The following is a 13,035-nucleotide window of genomic DNA, read 5'->3' as shown; positions in this document are numbered from 1 at the left end:
CGGGTACTCAAGGGGTTAAAGGATAAGGACACTGAGTTCTTTGTTGACAAACCAGCGGTAACAGACAGTCCAAATGCAGCACTGTCTTTCGCGCTTTTATCATTGTTTGAACATGTTATTGGCAGAATCAATCAATGCACTGAAACCGGTATAATTGAACGCATGGCTTCCTTAGGGAACAGGCAATTAGCCATGGCTCATCGACGGCTTGTAAAAAGTGGTGGTAACTCATTTCCTGTGCCTGCATGTTTTCCCGGTTCAACCTATTCTCATAACTATACTATTGGCATCGTTCTTGTCTGATGAAAGAGAAGTGAAAATAGTGTTGATTGGACAGTAATAATTACCAACGTTTTAATTTAAATAACTCTCGAGATATTGCAGTGTTAGTACCCACAAGACATTACTTCTGTTCCTTACAGGACTCCGTGTAGTCAATCAGTAAGTCTCATAAATAAAAAAATGTCAAATGTCACCCTGAAGCTGCCTAGTCTCAATAATTCTATTTGTCACAAACATCAATTTTTTTATATAGACAACCAGCTGTCTTCGGTGACCACACCACACCCTTGTGACGTTTCATAGTGAAGTGGTTTTGGTGTTTCTTGATTTTGAATATGAATCAGCATCTTTTATTTCTATAGACATAAATAGGCAAAAAAAACTAAGAATGGTTTATAAAGGTTGTGCATGATAGATCATGAAAGTGCACCTTTATTCATCCCTAATACGCCGCAGGCAAGAGACTTGCGCCCTTACAAAAACAGATAGTCTTGAAAACTTTTAGCTTAAATCGCACCCTTCTGTCTTCTTTCATACATTGACCGAGTTTATAATGTGCACATCTTTTTCTATTTTCCTGAACGTTTACGCATTTTTCTTGTGAGAATACTTCAGATGAGCATGTTTAATCTTTTCACTTATTAGCACGGTCTTTGTTTGTTGACAGTATCCCATATGGAGCCCCAAATGATTTGTCTACTGTAATTGTGCTCTCAGTGACTTAAGGGTCACTCTTTGAAGGAGTATTTAAATAAGGGGTGCAACATAAGGGATACATTTCCAAATGACAACGTGCATGTCAATTGCCACATAACTTGCTTTGTAATATTTTTCACTTTTAGTGATTACGTTTTTGTCATTTTTGTGTCATGTTATGTGAGACAGAGTAAAATGATAGACGCCTTGTTTTTATTGTAACCACACCTTTACGTTCCTGGTTACTTCTAGATTCAGTCAATGGATTGATGTTGAAATATGAAATACAAAGATTGGTGCAATAAAAACAACACAATGATGACAGCTCTGTAAATTCCTACCTCAGTTATGCTTAACACTATCACGTTCTTGTAACTATTGCTACTTCACTTTATATTAATCAAAGAGTTGGATTAGCTTGAGCAGATGGTTATCCTACTCAATTACTCACCTAGTACCGCCTCACCTGCTGTGGACATGTTTCACGTGAATTGCTCTTTCAAGAAACAAATACAAAACTACAACTATATGATACATGAAATCCTGCACTCCCTCCTAGTCACCTGTAATAAGAAGTGATATAGCTGCTCAACTGTAGTTTCTTATTACTACTAGGTTCTGATGTCACAATCCTGCCAGAAACAGCAGACATATTAAAAGATAACACAGAACATGATTAGAGCTGCAGTTTAAAAAAACAAAAACGAAATCTGTTTTTTCCTGTTTTTGCTTTGGTTTTTTAGCTGAAAAGTGATAACCAGGATGGAGATATTTATGGCAACGTGTTCATTTTTTCAATGCCATTGTTAACTATAGGAAAAAAAGACTCTCTCCGTATGTTGTTAACACATTCCCAGGTGAGGGTTCTGGTGTATTAAACAGATTCTAATATATTGTTCTGCAACAAATTTCCATATTTTTTTTGGTTTGTTTACTTTAGTAGGAGGGATTCTATTTTTATTATTTATGGTTACAAACATATTATCACTTTCAATCGAAGAGCAATGTTTCAAGGTTTTTTGTTTCACAAAATATGCTATGGTACTCAAGATGTAATGTCATGTTTTTCTGCCACTTGAGAACAATCGTGTATTTCTGGTATGTTGCTGAATTTACACCTTTTGATAAAGGATCTTCTCCGCTTTTGACACAATATGGGATGCCTAAGGCATGGAGATCACTTTGTCCTGGGTCTTGTTACTATCAAGGCATTCAAATATAAAAGCTAAGGTGATTGTACTGGGAGGATTCCTTAATTTCTAGAACCCTAGTTTTTTTCAACTTTTTTCCCGAGAAAGTTCATCAAACTCATTGGTTAAAATCTAAACCTTTTCCCTAAAACTAGGTGACTATTGACTGACCCTTTCCATCCATACTGGGAGTTTGTATTTTTGATGGTTTCGCCTTTTTCAATTGATTAACCTTGAACACTTTGCTTCCTTATTTCTTTGTGTGTGTCTTTGCTTTTCCTTTTTTAGGAAATTTTACTTTGTAAATATGTATCTATTTGCTAAGATTTGGCATGGACCTTTAAGTTCTTTTTTTCTCTGGCTATATTGATATTTGGTTTGCTGTTACATATATTACTACAGGTACATTCCAGGGGATTGCCTGGTAGTTAGAGCAAGCTACCAAAGGTGAGCCAAACTTAGCCTCACGGATAGGCTAACAATTTCGCATCAATTACAGAGTTATAAATTTTCAGAAGAGAGACAAACTGATGCCGCTATTGCTGTTCTGCATTAAAGATTGTGACTGCATTGCACTAGATCCTTCTTACAGTTGTTAAATTGAGATAACGTGTTTAAAAAGAGAGATTGGATTATTTTATGTTATGCCTTTAACATTACAGTTAGACAGCATCTCCTAGAGATAAAACTAGTGTGGAACCAAGGATCCTGTTGGGGCCACTTTAGGAAGACACAGTTTGAAGAGCAGCTCAATATCAGGTAATAGCCAAAAGAATGATGGGGTTCTGTTTCCAATAAGGTAGGTACTTTAAACATGGTCATTAAAAGATTCTGACCCGGCACTAATAGGAAACACCACCGCAAAAATAGCACACTGTATATCTCAACATCACTCAATTTAAACATAAATGATAATAAATAACGTAAACTGATTTAATTCTATCTGGTCTACATCTTCTTCCAACAGGGTTGTAGATGTCATTTGCATTTGTACAAAAATTGAATGGTTTCGACTTTTTCCACAAGGGAATCGAGATTGAGAAAAATTAATTTACTAGTTTCAACGCACCTGTCATGGATCTTGTGGTTGCGCTTTCATATAGTGGAACTCCCTCCCCTGCATTGTTGAAGGCTTTCAAGGAAATTACATAATGGGAACTTGGCTCTGCAGAAAAATGAGAAGGCAAAACACATATTATCTTGATAGTTCACTGTTGCATACAGGAGTCATGAAAATATTTTTCAATGAAGATAAGTCACTTTGATACACAGTTCTATTAATTATCATTATATAATTCAAACCACTTTCCATTTTCCTAAAAACTACATAGTGACTGATTCACACTCTACTTTATAGCGAGTAAGTGTGTATTTGACTTGGCAACTCAGTATTACGGGCCTCATCTAGTCTTTGGCAAGCTCACACAAGCCTGCCAGTTAGGTGGAGGCTATGACCTCGATCTCCTGGCAGAGGACCACCTACACTAATAAGAGTCTGTTGGTATCTCTAAGCTTGCAGTGATGTGCAGTGTAGGCACAGGGAAGTGCAGAGAGGGCAATGTTGTTTTGGTCCAGCTAACTGCCAAAGCAAGCCTTTGTTTTTTAAAACCAACCAATCAATGCCCCTGATGCATAGGGATGTTTCTCCAAGTGCATTGGGACCCTTAATTAAATTCCCTTTGCTTATCTGTCCCACGTGGAGAAATCTACTTATAATTCATTACAACAGGCCCTATGACCTGCTGGCCTAGTAGTGGACTGATCAACAGTCTGCAATGATGGACACAGCTGAGGATCCACCAGAGCAAACGCTGTTGTTCCTCCATTTCTACTTGGGGTGGGCAAACCATGAATTTAGTGGGGTGGATCAACTACTAATTTAATGTAGTTCTTACCACCTAAGTCACATCTACCTAAATACACTTTACTTGTGAATAAAACCTAGGGTCTATCCTCACAATGTCTTAATGTTATTGCTACTGATTTCATGTTTAAGTCCTTCGGAATTCCTCTTCTCTGTACATTCTATGTCATATTTCTTTTATTTCCATATTGCAATTCCTTCACCACAAAGCCTCTAATGTGCTGCATGAGACTTCTCCGGGGGTCTTCCATTTACCTATCAAATGTCATTATTCAACTGGGTCAGAATTCAAGACTTACAATTTGCCACGATTTAATAAACAGCAAAAGGCTGTTCTTTTCATTTAATTTACTCCAATTTATTTCAGTTTTATAAATATGGGAGCTATGCTGGGGTGAGCAGAGAATTAGAAGCATCCCTATCATCCTAGAGTGGGAGGAGCAGATACAATCAGAAGCTACCAAGAACAGTGCCGCTAGAGAAAATATATTTTGAACACTGTAGCACGGAAATAAATAGATATGTGAGAGAACAGGGAAACAGACAAAAAAGAGGACATTGACCCAAAATCTTGATACTAAAAGGCACAAATATGGAGTAACTACCATGTTTTTATGGACATCACTTTCCATTTCAACATTTTACTAACATACAAACCTGATTTTGTATAAATCGAGTTATCAGCTCACAACATTGACAAGTGGGCTCCTGGAATGGTAATGATATATTATATTGAATTGCGATACAGTGCCCTTTTAGAGTAGATCATCCCCCGTGTTTTTTGTGAGCTGATGCTCCTAAATCCTAACTCTGTACCCTGTCCCTGTGGGACACTTCTAATCAGGCTCCAGTGCATGTGCTCTTATCCCTAAAATATGGTATAATAGACATTATACAACTTTCAGTACATCCATTGTATATGGTGTAAATATTGAACCATAGTTATGATAGTTAAATGTCATCCGTGTACTGCAGCAGTAATTGCCAGTTACAAGTATACCAATTCAACCAGGTTAGCAGCAAAGCACAGGCCCTGTATTACTGGTTCAGAGGGGTAAAGTACACAGAGTTTGACAGCCACCAAACAGACAGGGCAGAAATCTGGAGGTACATGACTCAAAAGATGGGCACTTCCTACAACAGTTTCTCTAAGTCAAGCCTGTTTTATCTGTGCCATAGCTACCAGGGGTCGAGCTCAAGTTTAAATTATTGAAACCTAACGGGTTAAGAATTTTGTTACTTGTGGTGGACTACCATGCATATTCTTACATCAATCAATTACGCTCCTTGTATAGACATAGGCACCCATGACTGCTTAATTAATTTCATGTTGACGCTTAAGAATACGTGCTAGCTAAAACACAATAGAGTGAGTTGCACTGCGCATAAATTTACTTACCCAAATTTTCAATGGAATAATATCTCTGCTTGCTGTCCACTCTCACTGTCTCTGCATAAGGGCTGCCAACACCATAGCCAATAATGTATCCTCTTACAACAATGTTGGGGTTTAGTGGTGGAGTCCAACTCATAACTATGCCGGTAGTCAATGGCCGGACATGAAGAGAGCTCGGCTGATCAGGAACCTGAGATTCTGAAATTCAAAGAGGAAAACAATTAGGAAGAATCATAGTAGATGTATTTATTCCTCCAATATGTGGCATTTGCTTCTATCATTTCAGTATGCATGTCTTTATAGAACTTCCCTCGTTGCAAATCTTCATGGCCATGCAAGCATTTCAGGAACGTCAGAATCACCCTGCACTGAAATATTTCTGTTAATATTGAAAGAGAGAGTATTGATAGGAATAAGGCTTCGCTACCACTAAAACCCGATTCCTTTATTTTATGACACTGTTGAGCAGTACTTGAGGTCTTTGTGCTGGTCAGGAAGACTTAATTGAAGTATTTATTTTAGAATAATTTAATCACAGTTTAAAAAAAAAAAGATACAGAGTTATGTAGCCACACTTCTACACCTTTAGCAATGACAAAGAGTTTTATCCTGAGTATTTAATCAAATGAAGTCTTGTGTTAGAGTTATTTTTCCTATGGTTTGTAGAAAGAGTAAGCAAAGGTGGCACATTTCAATTGTAGTTTTTGGCAGGAAATGCCTTATTTCTCCTGAATGACAAACTTTTTTTAAAGTATTATTATGGACTATCTGACACATGGGGGGAGTCTGTGAAACCATAAGGCATCACAATGTTTATGAAACTCAGCACAATATTTGAGTGTATATGAATTACCTGTTGATTGACTTTCTCCGTACGTTGATACACAGTATTCCTGGGCTTTAGTAAGAAACGATAATAACATCTTCTAAAGACTATATTCAATTGATTGCATATTTTCTGTTGGAGTTTATTCCCTGTTGCAGTGCGGCCACCATATTATGAGCTCCTTCCAAAGAGAGCCACATAAGCTTGTCTCTTTGAGAGCAGAAGGAGACGGGCTGATATGTTACTCTGCTGAAGGAACTCACAATACAGGAAGCAGAAATTTAAAAATGATAGCAGGCAAGAGCAACATTGATACAACCCCCTTCAGAAATTAGCAAAGGAAAGTGAAGTATTCTCACAAGAAAAGTTAGAACCAGCCACACACACACACACACACACACACACACACACACACACACACACACACACACACACACACACACACACACACACACACACACACACACACACACACACACACACACACACACACACACACACACACACACACACACACACACACACACACACACACACACACACACACACACACACACACACACACACACACACACACACACACACACACATATATATATATATATATATATATATATATATATATATATATATATATATATATATGAATAGAACTTCGCCTCTGCTACCACATCCTCCGGAAGGACGAAACAGGACCCAAATCATTCAGTGCATGAAGAGTTTTAATTAGAAAGTGCAACACGAACCACCATGACGCGTTTCGGCCTCAACACGTGTGCTGCTGCTTCCAATCACCTGCTTTAATCAACTTATAGTATAAGACACAGGTATTCCTAGAGCGATATGAAATTCATTGGTATGATGAGGATTGCATCTATCTAACACATTCAATGGCAAATAAGAGTGTTTAGACATGCGTGTGTTACTTATCAATTCTTAATAAAAGTAAAGGCCTATGGTATTTAGAATGCCCTGACCAAAATACTATATCTCTGTTGATAATGATGTATCACACTGTTTGACATGAATATGGTAGACAAAGTGCCATTGGACTCGCGACAGCCTGAAGGGTCTTAAGAGTACCCACTGATGCCCCCTCCCATATATTACACTACAGAGAACAGCAGTGAAAGGAAGGTCTTTTAGCAAACTCGGTGCTGCCTTGCAATACTAGCTCAGAAATGTTACAGTCCAGGCTCCTAAACTGACAGCTCAAAAAAGCACTTTGAACTGGCAGTAGAAGGGGTGGGACTAAGTTTGCATCATAATGTCCCAATGAAAATTAGGCCCTGTCTCCCCGATTGCTGGTGGTGACGTATCGATTTGCTCATTGTGGTGGTGCTTATGGGCCACCACCATTTAATAAAGTTCAACTTTGTAATGTTATTTAAAAAGCTGAAATGTTGAACAATAACAGGATTATTACAAACTAAAAAATATTAAGACTTTCCCAATAGAGTAATGCAGCTATTTTATTGGAAGTCAGGTTGACCACAGTTGAGAAAGTCTGCATTGGTAAATATTGTGATAATTATTGACATACATATATCATCAAGAGAGTAAACAACAATCAGACAAGAAAAGTTCAGAAAACACAGTTATCATATGAGGGATGTATGTTTAGCTGACCAGATATTGGTATCGGAATTAAGTGAGCCATATCTGTGTCACAGCCAAGATTTTTATAATGCAATTATGGTCTCTCAATGCCATCATATAACAATCTGGCTCTTACTTCTGAAAATAGAGTAAACACAACATAGCCAGCCTTCTTTTGAGCAGTGGTTGTAGTTGCAGCTGAACAAATGCAAAGGTAGTCTTCACTGACTGCAAGAATTGACAAAAGTATTGTCAGAGATACCACCTACATCTTTATTAAAGTGTGAAATATGCAGTTTTCACCCCTCCAGGCCCCAACCTGGAGAGGGATTACACAACCTGGCTCTAGGAAAATATGCATGTGTTTAGTAGCCCCTCTACTTCTTGAAAAGGCCTACCAAATGATTGTAGTTCTTCCACCGTTCTCGTGGTCGGGATTAGCTGTACCCAGGATCTACCTGGGATGCATTTTGTATAAGCCCACATGTTTCTAAGGCCAAGCTAGGGGAAATCAACTTTGTACATAGATATTCGCCCCAAGGTGGAGGAATGGTGCATTTTATGTATTATGATCACTGCTGTCACCCATGATCTGGAGGAGAGGGAAGCTTAGGCACAGCCAGAGAGTGATTGGGGTGTGGGCAAGAGGCCGGGTATTTTTTTCATTTCGGGACAGGGAGGGGAGACCATGCTATGTATGTCTCCCCATTACTCCTATGCCTCTCTGTAATAATTGACAGCAGGGGGAGATGATTTTTGGGGGGCGTACATAAAATAAAAAGTATAGATAAGTAAAAAGTGAATTATGATGATATTTTCAATCTCAGGGTTCTGATTAACATTGTAGACACATAGAGCTCAACTCTTGTTGCCTACCGCAAGAAAAAAACACTGCCTTAATGCACTCTTACTTATCTATAGTTCTATATATATAATGCACAATATACTGTCATGTAGGACCTGGAAAAGGCGCTGCTTGTAATAAATTCTCTAGTATTCCACTGAGTTCATACAGACTCATGTTGAGTACATACACATTTGCTCATAGGAGTAGTACATGATAAAAGCATGAGTAGTACATGGTATGTCCTAAGGGCTAAGCAATGTAAACTAATTTAACTAAAATAAGGCAAAATCTTATCTGATCCCCGTAGCCCTGATGGTACTTTTGCATCATAAATCATTGCTTCTTGTGCATATTCATTCAAGCTTGCCAACCTCTTGGAAGTCAAGCCGAGCTCCCTGTTCTTTTCCATTTGCAAATTCCGGGAGCCCATAATCAACATTTGAAAACTTCTCAGCTGTCAGCAAAAGCAAGCAAGCTATCTAGGGAGACTTGAATCAGCAACAGTGTTTGGATTTCTAATCACTGCAACAAAACACACTAATTAAAAGAAATCTCCACCGGGAGCAGGAAGAGTGCACAGCACTGTGGAGCTGCAAGTCTCGCCCCCCCCCCTGCAGCGCGTAGTGCAAGGGACATATGGTGAAGGGAAGCAACACATCACTGGGGGGAGCCTGCCAAGAGACCAGTTAGCAATCTGGGTAAAAATAGCACATGTTTGATGTCTGGCTGCTTTTATAGAAGAGCAGATGAAACACCGCAGCAGAAGTGGATGACTATGTCAATTTCACTTCAAGCCTGCATGTTACAATTTCAGGCAGGCTCTGGCAAATACATGTAATGCATTTTTGATTGATCCTGCTGCTGTTAGATTCATATATTTTGATTAATTAAGTTGTATTACATCATAGTTGTGAGTCATCTTCTACCAACATTCATTTTATGCTGAACGACTATATGAAGCATTGGCCTGCAAGCAATGCTTGGTTTTTGCACCTAGTTGCAGGCAGTGTAGCACTCATTTTGGTGGACCCGGACTTATTTTTCATCAACAGATCCAGAGCAAGAGAGAGTAAGGCAGAAAAGGTAGAAATAAGGAGGCGAAGATAGTGTAGTGACACAAAGGTAAGAAAATTAAACTGTAAGAGTGGAATAAAGAGGAAAGAAAGACTAGGGTGGTGGAAGAAAAGAGAATAAGGACAATCAAGACTGGACAGCATTCGACAACCCGGAAATTGGCAGCAGAGACTTTGGTCACCTGTACTTTTTTATTTCTACAAAGAAAGCCCTGCTTTAATGCAGCACAAATATGTTGCCTTTGTGTGCAGTGTATCTCCAGCGCCTTGAGACGCTTACGGGTGATTAGTTTGCGCTTCACCAATACCGGGTTCTGGTGGATACTGTACGTGCTTCTCATTCTGACACATAATTAAGGAGAGGAAACAATTTGCGTTGGTCAGACAAGTAGTACAGAGGCAGAGAGAGGCCTACAAACTCCCGACTCCACATTACGGAGGCAGAGAGAGGCCTACAAACTCCCGACTCCACATTACGGAGGCAGAGAGAGGCCTACAAACTCCCGACTCCACATTACGGATGCTAGAACTGATTCTTAAAATGATCAGAAATAGTATCTTCCATTTTAGGCTGTTTTAGGATGCTATTCAATACCGGTTTGAAGTGTCTCAATGCGTTTGAGTCTGAAAGATCATTTGTTGCTTTCTTTAAATGTGACAGGACATTCTTTGGACAAGCTCTGAAAGGAAGGAATAAGACAACGTGACTGCCCATCAGTATACATAAAGGGTGAGTTCCCAGTAGCAAAAATAAGCCATGTGCCAGAACGTAGCAGGCATAACAACCAACATACTTTAATTCTTTGCTAATGAGAACATATAATAATTGACCAAGTGATGGTCTTGAAAAACAACCTACTTTATCTAATGCAACAAAGCCACCTCAAGGAATAAATAACACGGATTTGTCAGTTCGAACACAAAAGTCACTAAATAAACCAGAGCTCAACCCCTGGTAGCTATGACACAGAGCAAACAGGCCTGACTTAAGGCAATGTGTAAAATATTTATGCACTATCAATACAGTAATAAAGTCAAAACACCACATAATATAAATACCTCACTAGACTAGACAAATAGAGTACATTTTAATGATGGAACCCAAGGTCAGATACATCAAGAGGGACCACCTGGTCAAGCATTTTACCTTCTGACTTAGTCTGCAAAATGGAAATCAAAATAACTCAGTGGGATAAGGCAGCAGGCTGTATCAATGACGGTCTCACCCAAGTCAGATAGGTGTTGAGCAAGTCCTGCCTGAATTTGTTGGTTTTAGCGAGAAAAGCTCAGAATGGGAAACATCCACAGAAGTTGCTATATAGGCTGGATACTTTTGGTGCTTTTAGCTCAGTTCCAATTTCGGTATTCGAACAGGGCTCCATGAGGCCGGATACCTTCTTGCCAGTGTCCTACTGAAAACAGATTTCCTGGTGCAGAGAAGCTCCAAGCAGGATAAACCTGTTTCTTCTGCTCAGGGAGGTCACATGTTTGCTGGATTGTCCCTGGTGGTTAGTCCTGGTCCTCTGGAAGCCTGGAAGTCCAAAGCTGTTCTAAGTCATCAATTTTGCAGGGGTGATTCGTTTACCTCAGTTCTTCACCCATGGCTCCCAGACTTGTGGTGAAGCACTTTTAGGAATTTTAGGCCATGATCCTGCCAATACTTTTTCGGGGTCAGGACAAGGTTCACAGCAGGTCCAGTTGAACCGGGGCAACTGGTCCTCAGGGAAAAAAGTGTTTTTTCAGCTTGTTATGCCCCTCTAACCACACGGGAACTCAGCTCACTGACCGTTGGAGTCCACTGCTTTGTCCTGGGTACAAGAAGAAGGTCTTATCCTGCAGGACTCCCCTCATGCCGCAGCAAGCAGGGTTTGATCCTTTTCTGTTCTTTCCCAGACCCAAAACTTATTCTGAGGATGGTGCCAGGGAGCACCAAATATATGCTTGCTACCAGCTAGTGGGTGGAAAGTTATGTGTGTTTTAGCTGATCTCCTAAAACACCATTCATAGGGTGGCTCCACAGATTCAAGCCAAAGACTTGCTTTAAGTGTCCTTTGCTGAAATATTGTAAAGGTAGGCTAAGTAGATCACTTACTCAAAGGGTGGTTCTGTAAAGTGCAAGAATTAACAATTTAGAGAGCGATAGAGTTATGATAATAATGATTGTAAGTGTCTTGCCAAGGTAATATCAAGAAGGAGCTGAATATTTTCCATATATATGTTGGACCTAGCCTTTTCTGCAGGGTCTCCACAGATTGAAGCCGAAGATCTGCTTCAAGTGTCTTTTGCTCACACATTATTAATGTTGGCCAAGTAGAAATCTTACTCAAAGAGCAGTACTGTAAGTGCAACAATTAAAAATGTAGAAAGCGATAGACTTATGAGAATAAATAATGTAAGTGTCTTGCTGAGTTAGTACCAAGAATGAGCTGAACATTTTGCATATGTATGTTGGACATGGTTTTTTTTACAGGGTCATCCCATAATGTGGTCTTCCTTTACCTTCCTTTGCTGAACCCATATTTCTTGGCTTTTAGGACTGTATGCACTTTTCCCCACCTAACCAGTGGTAAAGTGCTTGACCATGAACACAAGTTAACATTGGCCATCACCTGATTTGTACATTCCATTTACTTGTAAGTCCCTAGTATATGGTACTGCATGAACCAAGGGATTGTAAATTAAATGCAACTAGAGGGCTACAGCACTCATTGTGCCATCAACTAAAGTAGCCTTTAACACCATTCAGGCCTGCCACTGCAGACTGTAGCACAGTTGCAAAGCGCCATTTTGACCTGACAAAATAAACCTTTATGCCAGTCTTAAACCTTCCTTTTCAATGCTTTTAAGACAACCCCAATATAGGAACTAAAGGTCATAGGGGAGGGTGCACAGTAGGGTGTTTAGATTTTACATGCTCTGACAGTGAAAAACACCTAATGTATCTCCTTTGGTGTTTTGTGTATACCTTCCGGACATTGGGGCAAAGGAACCTTGGGTGTGGGGCACTTTTAGCCCTGGCATCCTAATGGTGGTCTTCCCCTGGGACTTTTTGCCTTTTCCTTCCACATTTTTCTGATTCTTTTTGTTGACCATAGGACTATGAGCGCTTTACCACTACTAAACAGTGCTAAAGTGCATGTGATTCTTCCCTAATAATGATGGGATCAGTGTATACCTGACTGGCATATTTGTTGTACCTGTAGGTCCCTTATAAAATGGTGTAACATAAACCCAGGGCCTGTACTTCACATGCTTCTAGTGG

The 13,035-nt window shown here is 39.5% G+C and overlaps 1 protein-coding gene across 5 annotated transcripts in view; it reads right to left on the bottom strand.

Moving 5' to 3' along the window:
- Nucleotides 1-13,035, bottom strand: part of DCC (DCC netrin 1 receptor) — a 1,201,728-nt gene that overhangs the window by 132,770 nt on the left and 1,055,923 nt on the right. For all 5 annotated transcript variants that reach the window (XM_085629855.1, XM_085629864.1, XM_085629892.1 and 2 more), the window contains exons 15-16: nt 5,432-5,626; nt 3,238-3,333 (exon numbers count right to left, since the gene is read on the bottom strand). In XM_085629855.1, coding sequence (XP_085485981.1) covers nt 3,238-3,333; nt 5,432-5,626 — 291 coding nt within the window. The remainder of the gene's footprint in view (nt 1-3,237; nt 3,334-5,431; nt 5,627-13,035) is intronic.

This window comes from Triturus cristatus, chromosome 2_1, assembly GCF_964204655.1.
Source record: "Triturus cristatus chromosome 2_1, aTriCri1.1, whole genome shotgun sequence".
In the NCBI taxonomy this organism is placed as follows: Eukaryota; Metazoa; Chordata; class Amphibia; order Caudata; family Salamandridae; genus Triturus; species Triturus cristatus.
This window is presented reverse-complemented; position numbering and strand designations above follow the sequence as displayed.